Source organism: Protopterus annectens, chromosome 14.part0 (assembly GCF_019279795.1).
Source record: "Protopterus annectens isolate FY-2018-M chromosome 14.part0, PAN1.0, whole genome shotgun sequence".
Taxonomy (NCBI): domain Eukaryota; kingdom Metazoa; phylum Chordata; order Ceratodontiformes; family Protopteridae; genus Protopterus; species Protopterus annectens.
Window position 1 is genome coordinate 874,055,032 of NC_056748.1, and position 19,637 is coordinate 874,074,668.

The 19,637-nt window shown below is 39.2% G+C and overlaps 1 protein-coding gene across 1 annotated transcript in view; it reads left to right on the top strand.

Annotated features, from left to right (window-relative positions):
* The window catches only part of TNKS2 (tankyrase 2), a gene marked incomplete in the record, with an annotated part of 1,900,381 nt that extends 1,884,223 nt beyond the window's left edge, over positions 1-16,158 (top strand). Inside the window, 1 exon segment of the mRNA XM_044056654.1 lies at positions 430-16,158. Coding sequence (XP_043912589.1) covers positions 430-492 — 63 coding nt within the window.
* Positions 16,159-19,637: the final 3,479 nt, after the last annotated feature.

A 19,637-nucleotide genomic window follows, 5' to 3' on the forward strand; every position in this document is an offset into this window, starting at 1 on the left:
CATTCATATTTTGTATGACAGCTATGTAGTATAGTAACAGTTTGTTTCAAATGCTGTTTTAGAAAATTGCCTGAAAAATGGTGCTTTCTGGAGTTGGTGTGTGTGTAGGGAGAAGAATTAATTTAGTTCTGAAAATGTGGGGGAAGTTTCTGAAAGTGAGTACATTAGTTTTTTTCTGACAAACAGATTTCTGGTTGTTACAATAGACATGCAGAATTGTGCAAGTACTGCTAGAAACCTGAGATTTGTCCAAAGCACTTGTAAAGGGTAAGGGAAGGCACATTAAGCTGTTATAATACTCTCTCTCTTGAAGATCTGCACTTGAAGCGAGTGTCTTATTTAATTGTTGTGTTCTCTTTTACACCTGCAGATACAGTGCTGTATTGCTATCTAAATGAAAGTAATTTGTCACGTACTCTTGTTTTTCAGGCTTATCCAGAGTATTTGATAACATATCAGATTGTGAAACCAGAAACTGTACCCGAGGGATAAAGACAAAACATCATCTGTTATGAACTTTGTAAATTTATTTTCTGCATTAATGGACAGCTTTCAGCCACAGATTCCCAAACTGTTGGCTAGCAATCTACATAATTCACATCTGTGATGGAATTTAAAATGTGAATATACAGTCTAGCATTTGAAATAATGGCGTATAAATAATGTACAGTATATTTCTAGGCTTCTAAATATTGTCTTCTGTTCTTCAGCACTTTAACAAATACCCAGGGGGTGTCATTATTGGCATGGGTAATTTTTGATAAAGTCATCAGTTAGTTTGTAAAAAGAGACTTTTGTGGTTCTGCCACAGAGTGTCATTTGTAGTTACACACATAAACAGTTGCCCTAGTTCCTTTTTAATAAATATGGAACACATTTTACATTTGCTACTGTTCTGTTTTATCTCAATGTACAGAGCCAAGGATCTGTCTTGTCAGCTGTTTGTATTGAGTAATGTACTGTAAATTGGAATGAGGTGCACTTGAATATTTACTGGTTTTATATGGAGCTGTTTCACTGGTATTGAAACTAATATAAAGTACTCAAAAATGACTGAAGATGATATAGAGTCTGCTAAAGTGGCTGGCAGTATTCTACCTGCTTTGCTAAATTTCACAGCCTGAAAATGGACCATATTTAAAGGCTGATATGAAAACTATTTTTAGTTGTGCTTGTGTGCTTGGAACTTAGCATGATTCTCTTCAAGGACGCTGCAGTTGAGGTTTCACTTTAATACTACTAAACTTGAGTTCTTGTATTAGAACTACATTTTTTTGTTTGTAGGAATTGCAGCCGAGAAGGGAATTGATGTTTGGTCTTTGTAGGAACTGCAGCAAGAAAGGTATCTTTCAAAAGTGAACAGTGAAAAGTGGTTTGAAATTTGTTTTGCTCTGGTAGAATTAAGTGCAGGTTTGTTTAAAGTTGAGAGACTGATTTCCATTTCTGGTGTTCTTTTAGTTGAGTGTAAATGAAGTCTGTCCAGTTGTAGTGAAAAAAAGCAAAGGCATCTTGTTGGATAAAGATTTCATCTACCCATTTTTAGCCACTGTGACACATTTACATGCCTGCTAGTACCATTCCAAAATTAAACTGTTTTTGTCTACAGATGTAATGAGTAAATTATTTTCCTTATAAATTAATAACTTTTTTCCTGTTACTTTACTGTTGCTTTTTTGCTTGAACACCTCTGGCACAAATAACACTGTACTGTTAAGCATGGACAGTTAAAAGTGCCATTTACAATCTTTTCATTTGTAAAGCAAGCACTTGTAAATAAGAGTTTTTGTACTAGCCAAGTAATTTATTTACATTGCTTTTGTAATGAAAATAAAACTCAAAAGTAGCAGCCTTTTTACAAAATTTTCCATACATCTTGAAGGTAATGTTCAACTGAAATAAAACTATCTTGCCTTGCACTGGTAATGTTGGCCTTTGGCATTTGAGCTCTGTATATTTTGTAAACTGCCATTTTGGTAACATAAGGGCATGAAGGGATGTAAACTTTGCTAACATGCATCTAGTTAAAAAGACATAATTTGGACAATTTTATGACATTTGGGGAAAAGAGAACACATTTACAACTGCTTTGCAGTAATTGTATGCGGCTTCCTTTAAATATTCTGAAGAGCATAATTCCAGAATATAGATGCAGTCATATGGTGCTTAATTTGTTGCATAGGAAATGCTGAAATCTGCAGCAGTGCCAAGTTTGTCACACCTACCTACTGTCTTGAGAAGCTAATGTTCTACTAGCAAAAGCAAAGCTTTTGTCTCACTACAGATTCAGATTGAAGCATTAGTTTAGAATGGTTAACCATGCATTTGGCTGTATATTTAAAAATCATGAGCTGTCCACGAAGAAATGACAGATTACTCTGGGATAATGCATCAGCAAAATGTGACCTGAAATTTTGAGAAAGTGACTGTGCATAGTACATACAGCTTTTCTAACCTTTGTGGCACATCAGAGCACATTTCCATGAAACATCATTTAATTGCATTCATTTAAACAAAAATACATATACATGTGTATCGTGTGGTCTTCAGATTGTGACATGATCTGTTCAGTGATGCATAGAAGACATTACACTATGTATTGTGGGGAAACCTGTTGGGCTGCCTTTTTGTGCAACCTAGGGGTAAATGTATGTAGTAGAAGTGGGGTACACAACAACCAGAAGAAAAAAGCTGAAGGCAACATTTTATTTCTTCATAGTTTGTATGTCATGTTCCTGGTTTGATTAAATAAAATGCAGTCTTCTTGTTACTAAAAGTAAAACTTGAGGCTACTGGACAGACCTTGTAGGTGGATAAATTCTGGAAGTAAGGTCATATGCATAACTAACTGGTATGGGTGATTTTTTTTAAACAATTTTACCACCCTCATTAAGTGTAGTCAGGGATGTCCTGGTGTGTCTTGGACATGTATAGGTCCTGAGTGCTTTGCAGTGTTATAACCTGCCACCATTTATTAAGCCAAGCAAAGTCAGTGTGACATTAGTTAACATTTTGAATTGGTGATATAAATTTGCATTTGGCATTTATAACAAAAAAAGGTAATGTAGATCTGCTTGATTTTGGTTTTGTGTTTTATTTGGCTACATTTCTGTGTATGCTTTGTTTTAACTCTTCTGGCAAACACAGAATGTGTCGGTGCCTGCTTTTCAAGTCATTTGATGCAATGTAACCTTGTGTAGTTTTGATAACTTTATGACCATGCTTCTTGTATTTTAGCCATATTCGAGTAGGTTTTCTAAATATTTATTTATGTAACTGTATTAACACATCTGGTATATCCCTGCTGCAATTTGTCAGCAGATGCCAATGTTTTTCCCCTCAGTGCTACATCTTTACCAAAAGACAGCCAGCAGTCTTCTTGCAAAAAAAAAGGGGGGGGGGTATATATAGTTTCCTATAGGTCAGCCTTTTCCCCTTTTCAGCAGCCCTGCAACCCCTACAATGTTGTTGAGGTTGGAACATCTGCAGGAAGTTCCAGATTATCGATTCCTATTTTTCAATTTAATGAAGCTCCTCTTCTAAATGAAAGTTGTTTGTTTCACTTTGTGCTTTTACTGTCTCATCAGCAGAAAGATATCTGTTAACCTCTTTCTCCATTCATGTTAATTTGGAGAAAAGATAATATAGCACAATCGCCATTTGGTCTTTTTTACTGTCTTAGTCCAGATCAAGAGCCTACATTTAATATGTTCTACAAGGATTTCTAGGAACTTTCACAGGTTTGATTTTGAAAGGCTCTTTGAAATTCCAGTGGTAAGCCAAATAAGACGAATAAAAAGACACAGCCTGTGTTTGTTGGCAAGACACTTGTACAAATTTTCAATCATTATTTACAGATTCATAAGCTGCCATCAAGATAGAAGGCTCTGTGGAAACTTTTTTTCTTTCTTCAGAGACCATTTTTCAAGGCATAGAGGGCAAGATCTTGATTTAACTAGTCTGTCAGATTCCTGCTTGTGATGCTCTGTTGATTGACTAGAGGCATAGTCTGGGCTGGGATTTTGCAACTTGATACCTGAGACATGTCTTATGCATAGGGAAGTTGATTTCATGACTTCCTTTTTCTGGTCATTCAGAAAGTCCTGCTAGAGAAATGAGTGAAACAGTCTTCTTTTGGTCTGTCCAAATTTGTTTCCTCCTGCTCCAGCCTCTCTTCTAGTTGTTGGAGTTTGCTAATGTTTGGTTAAGGCACACTGTATTTTACCCACCTCAAGTTCATACGTGGCAGCAGAGTAAGTACTCAAACATGTGAAACCTAGCAATGTCTAATCACAGAAGTCTTATGAGCACTGTAGAGATAGCTCAACTGTCACGTTTCACTAAATGGAAAATGTTTTGAGCTGCATTGTTGATTTCTTGTTTTCAGAGCTGGGTTTCATATTCTACTTTTCAGGTTCATTTTATTAATCATCATGGTATCCCTGAGCCAGTGGAATTAAAATTTTCTCAGATTGTCAGTGCTGCTAGGAAATCATCTACTCTGGCCTTTGCTTCCAACTGGAAGTGATTGTCAGTTTGGATGAAAGGGTACTCTGTACTGCTCCAGACAGTTAACTTGCAGGTGACTTTGAATTATCTCAGACACATCTGTGTGTTAGGCTTCTGTTAGTCTGTTCTCAAAGTGTGGATGGTATTCAGCATGACCTTTTGGAGGGCAAAACTGTGGCCCAGCAGCAGCTAGTCATGCAGCTCCTTGAAGTAGTGCTGCATATCTGTTCTTTGAAGAGTCCTTCTCTGAGGGAATTTAAGTTTTTTTGTTGATAGGCTTGTCTGACCACTGCTGAGTGCTAGTTCAACAAAATGACTTTGTTTTATACAAACACTGTTTCTTGCCTTCATCAACTTTGCAAATAAAATCTTGGAATTTCAGGCCATTATGTGTAGGAAACTGTATGTGGACTTTTACTGAGTTACCCCTTAGAACTTACATTTCTTACCTAAGCTGGTTTTGGAATTGTCCCTGTACCAGTGTACTGTCGTCATCATAAACTCCCTTATTTCCATTTTCTACATGCGTTTGGGGTGTTGTCAGCTGTTGCCATCTCTCTTAATTCAGTGCCCCTCTCCTGCCTTCGACACTCATACATGACTGTTGCAGGTCTTCCCTCTCACAATCCATCCACCTCTTTGGTGTACTAATCTTCCAGATGTCTTCACAAGGACAGAAATCAGCAGAGAGAAGGCTCTTGGATGCATTGTGACATCTTTAGTGTTAAGTGAAGCCAGTGCTTAATTTTATGAAGTAGCATCATTTTGTTACCTTTGCACTGGGAAGAAAGCCTCACTGTTGCGTGTTAGACACTTTCCATGTGGCTTGCCAACTGTGTTGTCTCTTTCTATCAGCCTGCTTACTGTCCCTCAGTTTAGATTGTTTTGATCAAAGCTCATTCCTCTAGAGGGATTAACTGCCTCCAGTGTTTGCTTCAGAAATTGACACACTCTGTGTGCCCACAGCTTCACAAGGCTTTTCTTTCTGCCTTATTTGGGCAAACAGTGTTCCAAAACACTGCTTTTTGAGCATTGTGTTAGTGTTGTCCACATTGTTTCTTTCAATCCTGCTGTGCTGCTGCTTGTGATTCACCCCAACCAAGACTTCATCAAAGAAGGACCCTGCATTAAATGTAACAGATACCTTCTTGCAGATCAGTTGGTCTGAAAAGGGACCCATCTTGATGTTGATCTGTGAAGTAACACTGAAGTACTGTAACTCTGAGAATTAAAGATAATTTTTAAAGGGACAAAACGAACTTTGGGTTTTGCATAAAAAATGTTTGCCTGCATACGTAAAAACCAAAGGATGTTTCATGCCATTTTAAGAATAAAATTACTTTAAAAATTGCTTCTGAAGTGGAAGTCTTAACTTACACAGCCATGTTTACGGCAGTAATGTTAGTGGGCATGAAGGAGGTGGTTACGTCAGTTTGGCTTCCAGTCCAAATTATGGTGAATTAGCATGGGTAAGTAATTGTGAGTGAAGTTATGAAGTTTTCAAACTGTTAAATTAACAGTTTTGGGGGAAAAAAACTTAATAGGTAGATTTTTTGCCAAAGTGTTAATTTACCAGTTTGACAATTAAATAATTTAAACACAACTGTGCAAGTTTAGACTATTGTGTTAAGAAGCAATTTTTAAAGTAATTTTATTTGTAAATTGAAGTGAAATGACCTTTGTTTTTTGCATGAAAAGCATTTCCATGCATAACGATCAATTTCCATCTGCATATGTCATCATATATTCTGATGCTTTGAGGAGTGTCCTTCTCAGAGGTTGTTATAGTGCCTTTGTTTGTCATGCCTTCCTTCATAGGAGAATTGCTACTGAGCACTTAATCCTCCTGTTTCCATATGGCCTTAGATCACCTGATTTCCCAAACCTTAAGTCTGTTTCTTCTGTCCGGTCTTGAGCAGGTGTGTCTTCGGCTCAGAGTCTGATCTAACTTCAGACACACAAGCTTTGGATGTGGTGCTCAGGCTCCCTCCCCTTACGACAAGCAAGTAAGTTACTTCAGATCTTGTTTTCTGCTGTTAAGCGTCAGATGGTTTGGTGTTCTGGTGATTTTTGGGGTGATGCATGAACTTTTTGCTTATTTTCTTTGTTTTTCTTCTGATTAGGTGTTCTTTTTTAACATTCCCTCCCCTTTTATTTGTGTGTGTGTGTATGTATATAAATATGTACATCTCTGTGTATTTATGTTATATATATGTATGTGTGTGTGTGTGTGTGTGTGCGTGTATATATATTTACACACACACACATACATATAAGTAAAATACGCAGATAGTATATATACACTGATGTACAATTTTTTTTGGGTTATCTTTCCCACTCTTGATGCCTCCAAGCATAGTTCCTCTGTCCCCTTTTTTCCCCAACTGTTGATCTCTCTCCATCCCTCCCTTTGTTGAAGTCAAAATTTTTGGCTGTCCTCCTTTGATATTAGAAATATCCGAAAAACCTTCAAGCTTCAGAAAGTTTGTATCCAGTACCAACAGCCATTTCAGACATCACAGAGATGGACATATGATCCTGAAAGTTCCTTCATTTTAGGCTAGGAGCCAGTCATTTCAAATTCAGAGTCCTACCCTTTGGTCTCACTACAACCCCCAGAGTGTTCAAGTGCATAGCAGTGGTTGCAAGGATCTGGATGTTCTCGTCTGGATGATTGGCTCATCTCCGCTTCATCCAGGGATCTGCTGTTCCAGGCCAGGGATTTCTTTCTCCATCTTTTCTTGAATCTGTGAATCAAAGTGAATACAACAAAGTCCAAGCTTCAGCCTCTTGAGTCCTTAGAATTCATTTGGTCTATCATACCCACAAAACCTCAGATTCCAAAGCTTCCTTAGACTTGGATTTCAAGTCTTCACAGGCTAGCCTTGGCTGTACTATCTTGTCAGAAGCCACAGGCAAAACTGATACTATATCTCTTGGTCTCCGTGGCAGCTGTGATTACCCTAGTCCTTGTGGACGGATACCACATGAGAGTTCCACAATTGGACCTTAGTAATCCAATGGTTTATCAGACAACATTGCATGTCCTTTTGGGTATAGTTAATAAAGATTGACAGATCACACATCATTGGAGTCTCCATCTGTATCTCAAGGATATCCATTTGTTCTTCATTCACCTCAAGCCATGGTGACCACAGATGCTTCTCACCAGGGATGGATTGGAGGGTATTTCTTTGGAAAAACGGTCCAAAGTAAATGGTTTCTGATGGAGGCCAATTTTCATATTAACGTCTTGGAGATGAGAGTGGTTCTCGTAGCATTGCAGGCATTTCAGGACTGTCTCATCATGGGTGTGATATCCATCCAGACAAACAACATGTCAGTGGTTTGTTGCATCAACAAACTGAGGAACCCGATCTTATTGCTTGTTTTGAGAGGCCATGAGGATATGGCAGTGGGCAACCTTTTCACACTGCTTTCTGATAGGACATGTTCTGGTGGACAGATTGAGGTCTGTGTTTCTTTCTGATGAGTGCTCACTCAACTGAGTTGTAGCAGAGTGTATGTTCAGCCATTGGTGCTGGTGTTTATGTGACCTCTTTTCATCTCTGCACAACACCAAATTCAGCAAGTTTTTTGCTGTGATCTCCCAGGAGGGGGGGAGTCATCAAGGGATGCTCTGGTCTGCAGGTGGCCCCCTGAACTCCTTTTATGCCTTCCCTTCTACCCCTCTAATAACCAAGTTCCTACAGAAAGCATTGGTGAGGACGGTTATAATAATCTAAATTGCCCTCTACTGGCTTCAACAAGTGTGGCTTCCCTTCCTATGGCCTCATCTAATGCACTCTTACTGGGTGCTGGGCTAATCTGCAAACCTAATATCTCATACATTGGGGGTCATCTCACCCAGACATTCAGTCCCTCAAGCTAACTGCTTCTTTTCTCCAGTTCCAATTATGGCTTTCATCCCTAGTCATTCACATTTTTACCTCTTGTCAGAAGGCTCTCTACAAGAAAGATCTTCAAAAGCAAATGGAAAAGATTCTCTATCAGTGCCTCCAGTAATAATGTAGACCCATTTTCAGCCCTCTTTTACCCATACTGGATTTTCTTGCATCTCCGTTTCAGAACAGTGCCACTTACTCCACTATTAAAATACAGTTGGCCTACATGTAATAGCTGGTTTCTTCTCCTCTGCTTCATTACCTGGGTTTTTTCTTAAGTTTTCTAGTATCTTTGGACGTAGTCTACTTTTTTTCTGGAGTTACGGGCAAACTTGATCTATAAGTAAGAGAAGGAGCCTGAGCACTGTATCCAAAGCTTGAGAGTGGCCAAAATTAGATCTGTTATCCAAAAACCCATCCGTTAAGGAAGGATGGAAGCAAACAATACGGATCTATCATTAAAGTGAGTACCTAACTTTCGTATAACTAGCATGTACTGTTCCACACTCTTGCTTGCCTTTTACCACATTAAGTTGATATCATTTGAGTAATTTGGCTGTTGGCTGATTAATGGAAGTGATTATAAACCTACCTTCACCCCATGGAATTCATCCTGCAGTTATTTTCAGTTGAAACTGCTACTGTAACTGTACATTATCTCTTGTTTTTTTGCTTTCATATTCTTTCTGATAGTGCTCATTTCCTACTGAGCCATTTTTTTTTCACTGCTATTTAAAATCTCATTGTTTAGAGCTAGAAGAATTTCAGGATTTAACACTTGCCTCTTTTTGTTTCCTTACTAGAAAATATGATTGGTTTGATAAATTCACCTAGTCAAAAACAGAAGTGTTAGCCATCTCCTTGACATGGAAAGATAAAGTGCTTGTTACAGCCCATGTGACCAGAATTGGAGTACTAAATCAGGCTCTTGATGGAGCTGGTAGGGGAGCATGAGTGCATCCCTACTCACAGGGTGGAAGGTGGCTCCCAACTGGTTTACTTACGCTGCAGGTGAAACCAGAGGCTTTTATTGCAGTAGCAAACCAGTGCAGGAAGGACATGGGGTGTAGCCACCAAAACCAGAGACTGTAGCATTTACCACTACATGCAGAGGAGTGAGGATGTGTACGGCTAAGGGTGGGAGTAAGTCCCTTCAGCAAAGTAGGTGCTCACATCACCACCAGGGGTGGGGTAAGACTTAAACACACATACTCTCAGTTGCTGGATTGCCAGCAAGGACAGCTTCCACTGGGCAACTCATGTCTCTGTACTGGACCAATGCTGTCATATGGGGGAGGACTAAATGGGTGAGCCTGATCAGGGGATAGCTTGATGGTCAACATGTGTGGGCAATAAGAACTTAAAAAAGGAGTTGCTTGCACTTTATCAGTGCTCCTGCCATGTGCAAGTGAAATAATGCTGCACTTTTCCTGTTTGATTAAAATACAGTTGCATGATTCATTAACAGAAGTGCCTTGCTTTTCTTGTTTGAATGCTGGGATCCTGCATACATGTTTCTGCTACTCTGTAACAAGGTCTTATTTTTGCAGTTGTTATATAAATCTTAAAATATCATAGCTACTGAGAACAGTTTTTACTATTTTTAGTATTCCAAGGTGCAAGTGCATGTATCTAGCTCAATTTGCTGATTCTTACTTAGCCTTTGTGACAATCTGCACAGCTGCCATTGACTCCTGTATATTTTTATTAAATTGGAACACTAAATTGTTGTAGTGTTATCTGGATGATGATCACAGTTGCTGAAAGGTGAATTTAGTATGGAATATGACTGCTTTATCTTTTGAATTGTTCAAGAATAAAATGTTTGTTTGGAAAGTTTAGATAGGGCTGAAAGATTATAAACATTGTCTCTGTCTTCACATTGCTGGTTAAGGGTCAAGTTGCACAGCCAAGTCAGGGGCAGCTTTCCTGCCAAAATTTTCAGTGAACAGTAATATTGTAGGTGTGGGCTGTGATTGTTCATAAAATATATGCAGGCACCATCTATCCTTTTAGAATTGTACTATCAGAATCTACAGTCATTGAAGAGCTTAGTAGCACTTTCTGCTTGTTAGTCTAGTCTAAGTGGAAATCAGGTTCCAGTAGTGGTGGTTGCAGTTTTTTTCATCTTATGTACAATCATGTAATACCTTATAAGTTACATTTTAGACAGATGCAGTTGCCATAATGTTAGCGGCATTGCATTTAGTAGTTATTTAGGAAATACATTTCTGTTTCATGTTCATTACTTGAGTTGTTTTTTTTTTTTTTTTGTTTGTTTTGTGCACTTCCATTTTTAATGTCACTGATAATTTCTTGCATAGCTGTTACTCTGCCCTTGGGAGAAATTGTGGTTGTCATACCAAGTAATGCTTTATTTTGTGCTGTGACCTTGTCTAGTAGCAGTTTCTTTTGTCTTTACTTTTATCTATCTGTGAGTTTTAATAGTTTTATTTCATTCTCCATTTCATATTTTTAAAGTGATTGCACTGTTGCTGTTTGTGTTGTGTGCTGAGCTTTTATGCAGCAAAAAATTAAAAGAAATGCAGAATATTTCCTATAGAAAGCCATTCTCAGTGACTGCAAGTACTATTGAAGGATATGAGACCTAGCCAAGGCATTAGGTCCCGCAGTATAGGCACAGCCTTCAAAAGTGTACAGTGGTTCGACTTTGTTTAGTCAGAATTCCAACTCAGAACATTTTGAGTAAAATGTTGAGGCTGGCTTTTTGCTGAGTACAATTTTTATCCCTTCATGGGATGTAATAGATACTTGCAGAATTAATGTTAAAAATGAAGCCTGATGATATGCTTCTGCCTTATTTCAGACTCATTTCTAAGTCTTGCCATTTCTCAACTTAGTAGTTCTGACTTGTGAGAAGTTTGGTAACGTAATGATAATAGTGATTATTTAATTACTGTAGAGATGTTAGTTTTAGTTCTTTAAATGTGTGAATATTTTTTATTTGAAATGTCTGAGGGCAGAACAATATTTTATACATCTTCTGGATATAATCATATTTAACATGTGATGTGTAAGTTAAAATCCTGGCAAAATGAAAAATCAGATACTGTAACAGATGTGATGATTAGTTATTCTGAGGTTCTTCCCAAAGTGTTTGGTGAGGTTGAAGGGTATTATGCTGTATCTTGAGTGTGTGAATAAATTATTTAAGGTCCACTGAGCAAGCCTAGACCAGGTTTATATTGTGGCTGCTAAGTATGGGAAGGGATTGTTAGTGAGGATTTTCTGTTGATAAGGGCACTAAACTGTAGGATGCTTTTGCTAATAAAAGACGTAAGTTGCATGAGATGGTCATTAGATTTCCTATTGCTTATGGTATGCTGTCAGGTATATGTACTAAGGTTTATCTACCTTAGCTTTATGTGGTAGGGAAAAGGATGCTTTACACTGTTATGAAAAATGAAAACTTTGCTAATTAACAGAGCATGTGTAAATTTTACACTGTGTGGCTACCTTCTTCATGAAATCAAATGTGGCCTGTATTATGGAAAGAAAGCAGGCTTTTTAGGGTAGCCTTACCTTGAAAACATTCCATCCAGGGTCAGTACTCTCCTCTCCTTCTCATAGGGTCTTGATTCCTCCAGAACATTCCAATGTAAACACCAGAAATCTGCAAGATTAGAGGACATATCTGCCATTCTAGATGTTGGCATAATGGTTAAGGTGTTTACCTTACAGACACGAGGTACAGGGTTTGATTCTTACATGGAGTAATTGGCTAGACTTAAAATGGTTCATAAGGGCAGTTAGCCTAGTACTAATCTGTGAACCTCTAAAAGTAAACATCTAATGACTAGAGATGCTATATTTAAATGTTGTATATTTCCTGCTGTCTTGTCTCACAGGTATTTTGCTAATAGATACCTCACAATCCAGAAGGAGAGGTCATCTGGAGGGTCTGTCAGGACAGAAAATCCTTTGTGATGGTGACAAAGGTGCACAACAAATTTAAGAAAATGTTCACAGCTCCCTTTCATTAAAAGGCCTTCAGAAAACATGAGATCAGGGTGCTTTTAGTGAACATAGATAACTGAACAGTTATGTCGTACTTAAACAGAGGAGCACAAAGTCTTGAAAGAGATGCGAGCCATCCATGACATTTTGGGGCCTGCCATTATCCATGAATCTCACTGCAAGCACTCATTTTCCCAGAACATAAAAGCTAGTAAATGCATTCATTTAAAACATTTATCTAGTTGTTGGGTGTCAGCTTCATCCTCAAGTCTTTCAAGATAAGGTCTCTGCCTAGTGAAGGCTGGACAGGGACCCGTTTACATTGTTGTAGAACGCTTAGTTGTACAAGTTTTGGGTCTTTGTTGTCTTGTCAAGACCCTTGGGAAATGAACTGCCAGAGCTCTGCCAAAACAACAAAATAGGAAGTACTCTGTCAGTGCTGGTGGTGGTGTACCATTCTGGCCAAGACAACTGTACTGCTCCCAACTTATTGATGATCTGGTTTTCTTTATTTTCCCCTTATTTCTGAGATGGTCTTCTCATTCAGCACCAAGGCATTGCAACATCTGTGGTAAAAGGCACACCATCTAACAACTTGGATATTGTAGTTTTCACTGTAAATAGAAAACTGTTCTTACCTCAGCCTTTGCATCTCCTAAGAAGCAAGATGTTCTATTAGAAAATTGTCAGAATAGAAGTGATTCTGTTAGTAATGATGGCAATTGTCCTGTACCACCTTGTGTACAGCTTAAATGAACTAGGCCTGCCTTGCTCTACTGTTATTTAAGGGTATTTGTTTATCAGATGCATACATTCGTGTTAACAGTGGAAGTGTCTCATGAGGGTGTTTGTCATCATAGGGTTTAGGTTTAGCAGTGGGATTTGAAATTTGATGTGGAAACTGAAAATTTTGAGCTAGTATATTTATTTACATTGAAATTCCTTTCTTGTAAGATAACTCTGCTTGCAGTTCTGTTGGTTCTAAAGAGTAATGGCACTTAAGGATTGTATGCGGTGTGATCCTGTTGTGGCTTTCCATAAGGATAGATTGTCTGTGTGTGATAGACCTTCCTTTATTTTAGAGGGCATTTCAGACATCAGCTTAAGTTAAAATAAAATCATACTGCCCTATTTTAACCTACATCCAAAAATATTCTTTACATGATAACACTGAGAAGGCCAAAGGTGTCAGTCTGGCTATCTCTGTTAGATTTGTAGTTTATTAACTTAGATGGCCCATTGGTATGGTAGACCTCTACAGGTAGCAATCACATCTCATTTATTTCTAGAACATCTTCCTTCTTTACAGGATTTATTTCCACATTTGTCCATGGTGTTGGAAAATATTTGACTAGCCTGATATATATGAAACAATGCAGATGCTGTGGCCAAAGCTAGAATTGTTCTTATTGTAGTGTTTGTCCAAGAGGGTCATTGCTGGAGCATCCACGTTGCCTCTGGATGTGCATCTTCATATACCCAGCTAGCACTATGTATACAAGAACATAGTAATGAAGTACAGTTTTGTGAGGTGCTCAACATAAAAGTAGCTGATTGACTGTCCCTGCAGTCTCTTTCCATCATCCATCTCCCTTTTCCCCCCAAGAATTTGTTCCATATGGTAGTCCAGATGCTATGTTGCAAAGAGCCTGGTGCATGTTGAAAGTGTGTTCTCTTAGACAAGTGCCTGCCTGCCATAGTAGTGTTGCAGATTAGCATGTTGTCAGGAAAAATTGTTTGCTGGTTCAGTTGTGTTTTGTGAATGGTAAGACCTTTACAGCCTTATTTTAACCAGTATTCTGCCACCACTGCAGCTTACACACACTCTGTGACATTTAAGCCTTTAGCCTCGGCATGCACCTAATCAGATTGAGACATTGAGATGACTTTACACCTTACACCATGCTCTCTTGCTGTGTGCCCAGTATTGGAATTCAGTCAAATATGTTGAATGGATTATTAGTGTCACATGCTACCAGTTAGTTGCAAGAGACACCACTGTGTGTAACCGTGTAGCTGAGGAGTTGGTAGATGTTGCCATAACATAACGTTTAAATTGGAAGTAATCCTCTTGGGGAGAGTAGAATGCTAATGGTGGTGCTTTCATTTGCTATAAAGGAAGGAGCTTTCTTGTTCATGCTTCCGTTTAGTAAACTCACAGGAATTGGATTATGTCTCAGCCAGTCACTGCTCCCAGGCAGTATGTCATTACTGCTTATGGACTTTTTTCTTTTTGGGTAGAGACCATGAAGTGGGCTTTGTAAACCACCCAGCATTATGAAGATGGGGACACTTAAGTAATCTGTTGTGGTGAGTACCATACACAGCTGTCTGTCCTTTAAGCTATCACTTCATAAAGCATTACTGACATATTTGTATATGACAACCAGAGCCTTTTAGACATAGCATAACAGATTAACACTAACTTGATAGACAGTATTCTGTCATTTATTAATTACAGATTTAGCAGCAGTTTTTTTTTTAGATATTTTAACAAAAAGGACAAGAGAAATGAAACAGATACTTTATGCATTGGGAAGGAGCGTAACAGTTCTGGTCTAAGGAGATACAGTTGTGACTTTTATTAGAATCTGTTTTTGAATTTCTGAACTTATTTTTTATAATTTGTTTCCATTTTTAAAATGTATAATGGGAATTTTTTAACTGTTGTCTGTTCTGTAGCAAATTGCTGTTAAAATGTATATACTTCATTAAAGATAAAGTTTAAAGTGGAGAAATAAACTTCAGGTTTTACATAAAAAGTGTACACATGCATCCTTGTATATGTGAACACTCTTGTGTAAAACTAAAGTTTGTGTCCGAATGTTTTTGGGCAGAAAAAGAATTATTAAAAAAAAAAACTTCAGAACACAGAAGTCTAAACTGCTCCTGCTGTATTTACAGCAATAATACTAATATGCTGGCAGAAGGCATGCATATCAATTTGGGAGCCATCTATAATTCTGCTTGGTTAAAGTGAGTAAATACCTTTTAAAAAAATGTAATTCCCTACCTGTTAAATTTGCTGAAAACTTTTTTGCTAAACTGTTAAACAGGCTGACAGGTAATGTAAAAATCAGATTTTGTTTGACCACTTTAAACATTGTCTTTATAGCCCACATAAAACTACGTGTGAAAGAAGTACTTTACTTGTTATGGTCTAACAGGTGTAATGTGCACTGTCGCACTTAAGTTAGTCACTGTACTGAAGTCTTGCAAAGCTTGGGCTTTAATCATGCTGTCAGCTTCTTGTATAGAATTCAGGTATTATCTGTCTGTTATGGAGTAAGCCAGAACAAACAGTGTAATGACACTTTTGCCATTGTGCTCTTTCTAACAGTAAAGCCACTGAAAATGCTGGTGACATGAGTATATACCCAGTGTATCATCCACATTTCTTCCCTTTCAACTGATCTTTACTTTGAGAAAGAAGTTTTGCATGGAATTAAAATGGGAGGACTTTTTTCTTGATTATGTAATAGAACTTCCTTTGAAATGGCAAGATAGAAGACCCTTCCCACTTCAAGTGTTCCATACTTGGCTTTGTCTCGATGTTTACTTTGCATGTCATTTCATTTTTTTTGAAGATGGAAATTGTATTGTTTGCACAAGTTGCCTTGTGAGTTCTTTGAAATGCATCCCAAACAACTTTTGTGAAACTTGTACTGTTTGCCTTACTTGAGGAAAAAGTGTCTTATTTGTAAAGAGAATAAAGTTGTATCACATTCCATGCCTATCCCTTAACTAAATAAAGTTATTTCTGTTTTCATTGTTGTTCGACTCTTCTATTTTCATACCATCTAAAATAAGTCTATGTCAACTTGATATGAATTCTAAAGTAGTTGATTAGGTTAAGTTGATCTTTCTGCACATTTTCTTCAGTTGGCATTTTTCTTGAGGGTGAAAGAGCTGTTTGTCTCATCAGTGAATGTGTATTTTTTTCATTGAGTAAATTTTTGTGTGTGTGTGGCACCAGCTTTCTCAAATGTTTTGGTAGTCGTGGTATTTGGAGTAAAATGATATGCACCCCCTAAGCATGACACACCACTAATGAAGTCTCTAGTGCCCAGAGGCAAGTGTGCAGGCTCAGAATTTTGCTGCTGCTTTATTGTTTGTATTCCTCTGTCACATTTATAGTTTCAGCAACTATTGTGAAGCAGGGTGCATACGTGCTGCAGATCTATATATTCAGTGGAATGCTAAACAAAACTAATACATTAAAAATATGTGACAGAGCTTCACAACATTCTCAGTCAGGTACATTTGTCTTAAACATGCATTAAGTAGGAGGATAACAGTGTTCCATGTAATCTTAGCAGTCTGTTTTGAGCCAGGCCAAGATGCTTCCTTGGTATATTATCTTGTGACTGTAAAATAAAGTCCCATAAAGTATTGAGATCTGACTTAAAATTCTAAATGCAGTGCTGAACCGTTAGGATTTCCTGCTTGGATATCACCAGCTCAGCACTTCTCAGCATTTTCCCTAACTCCTTCATGTGGGGGTCTACACACCTGTTACCTAGTGCATGTTTATGCTGTCCTGCAACAGGCCATAAGGGTGCATTGTCCAGCCCTTGAACTCCCCAGTTCATTATACTGATCAGTGCTGCAGTAGCCCAAACTATACAGGCTTATATCCTGCTAAAGATATAACAGCTGACTAGCTTCCAAAGTTTCAGGGCACCATCCATGTGCCCAAATCTTTCAAGCTGAGCTGACTAAAAGACAGGTTTGAGCACCAAGCCCTTTAGAGTTTGCCTGCTGCTGAAGAGAGCTCTCCTCTGTGGGCTTTCAAGGATCGATTGTCAGCTAATGCATTTTAATTGTTGGGCAGATAAGTTCCCTTTCGAGAAAAAGCTTCCACATTAATTTTTTTCTAATTCCTTTCCTGCTTAGGAAAGTACTTTTAGGAAATTTAGATGTCCTTCTGTTCTCATGTTGCAGTATTCTCACTGTGGGATCCTCCGACTCAGGCGACCCGAACGTCAGGCTCCTATGCAAAAGCTTAAGCCTGGTTGCTGTCAGGTGCTTGGGACATCACACTCAGGGCCATAAACCATGGGCCTTAAATGTAATGTCCACATACACAGACCTCAGAACTTCTCTGACGCAGTTGAACATCAGCTTGCTCACTTCACGCATCAGAAGATGTTTTCAGATAAGTACCTGTTGAGGAATTGTTTTGTTTTTCTCTTAGGCTTAGGTTGCTGTTGCTCCCTTTTAAATAGCAGATGTCAACTAGAAAGGGGAAATGCAAGTGCGGCCGCCAGCAGGTAAAGGAAAGTACCCTACAATGATTCCCATGAGCTTTGTTTTGTTTTGCTTTGCTTAAGCCAGTCCCACGACCATATGACTTGTAGCATTTACCAATCGTTTGTTCCTAAAACCCTTTGCCAGTCATCTGGCAGCCCTGAAACTTTACATGGAAAACCAGTGACTGCAGCTCCTAGCCCTAGGCATGGAACCCGAGTCGGATGTCGAGGTGGAGCCTCCCAAAAAGAAGGCCAAGGTTGCAAAGCCTACTGTCTCTGCCCCTCCAACGCCTGATGTCCCACCAGCTACTTATCTTGGGGCTGAGGGACGTGTGGAAGAACTGGCGACTTCGGCGGGTACCTTTATGGAAACCGCTCTAGAATCTCCAGTTGGCACATCCACTGAGGTCGCTCAGATGTCTGCTTTGGCTGATGTTGAGGGGGAACCAGGCTTCAACAGACAGCCGCTGGATCCTAGGCCTGCTCCTCCACAAACAGCCACTAAGACTACTACTCTTAAGATGAAACAAAAAAACAAGCATTTAACTACTCCAACTGAAGACCAACCAGACTGGCAAACGTTTTCCCAGTCTTTGGTATAGGCGTTTATGGCTCTTAGGGCCACAGCTTCAATTGCTCCTACCTTGCCTGCTCTCAGCCCTACGCCATCTTCAGCTTATTCCATTCCGTCTTTTCAAACTCTTGAGGAAGACTCCTCTTCCTCCTCCTCAGATGAGTCTTTGACTTACACATCCCAGCTAGCTTCTCCCCTGGACTACTACTCCCCAGAAGAGGGCTCCTTGGAAGGAGACTCCCCTCCTGAAGATATTTCTTTTGGGTAGACTATTTCCAGAATGGGGAAGTATTTCAAATAGGATGCCATGCAGATGACTGAGATACAAAAGAGGTACTTTGAACTACTTCAGATGGAGTCACCTTCCCAATCTATCCCCCCTGTGATTCCAGATTACCTGGATGCATTTGACCCAGCCTGCAAGACCCCAGAATCACAGCCCCCAGCTCTTAAAAGACCTGACAGGTTTTACAAAGTCCCAGATGACCTCAAGTACCTCATTAAGCTACCTATGGCAGATCCTGCAGTCATTCCAGTGGCCCCAGATAAACAATCCATGCAAATCCCCTCTTACTCCTTTCTGCCGTCCTACAAGGACAGCAAGGTCATAGACAGACTGTTTACACATCTTCCATGCTAGCAATCAATTATCAGACCCACATGGTCAGATATGCCCTAGACTTGGTTTCCCAGGCAACTTCATTGCTGTCTTCCCTGCCTGACTCACCTAACAAAAACACAGGTAGCATCTAATCTCTCTGCAGCATCACAGGTTGCCAGACATTCTATAAAGTGCAGCTACGATGCTGCTGAGGCTTCAGCCAGGCTGGCTGCCTCAGCCTCTGTACTGCACAGATACTCCTGGCTTGGAGAGTGGATGCCTTTTCAATTTCTTGGAAAGGATTTTTCCTTTATGCCTTCCCTCCCTTCCCACTCGTTCAGAAAGTCCTACTGAAAGTCCAGAATGACAAGACAAAAATCTTGCTGGTGACTCCCTGTTGGTCAAGCAGCATTGGTTCCCCCTTCTTCTGTCTCTTGCTAAGGGCAATTGCCACAAGTTACCTCACAAGGTGAACCTGCTCACACAACAGAAGGGATCTCTCATTCATCCATACCTGGAAAAACACAGCCAGCCCTGTGGGTGATAAACTTCTGATTCCCTTCTGACACCGGTACTCAGAGGACATGCTATTCATCCTGCAGGAGGCTAGGAAACCCACTACCAGGAGATCTTATGTTTCCAAATGGAAAAGGTTCTCCAATTGCTGTCTCCAAAGACAACTAGACCCCTTCCAATCAGATGTACCCGTAGTCCTAGTTTGTGTGTGAGCTCTTAAAATCAGACCTTTCATACTCTTCAGTGAAAGTCCACTTATCTGCCAAGTCAGACTGCTTACCCATGGAACCACCCCTCCTTTCAAG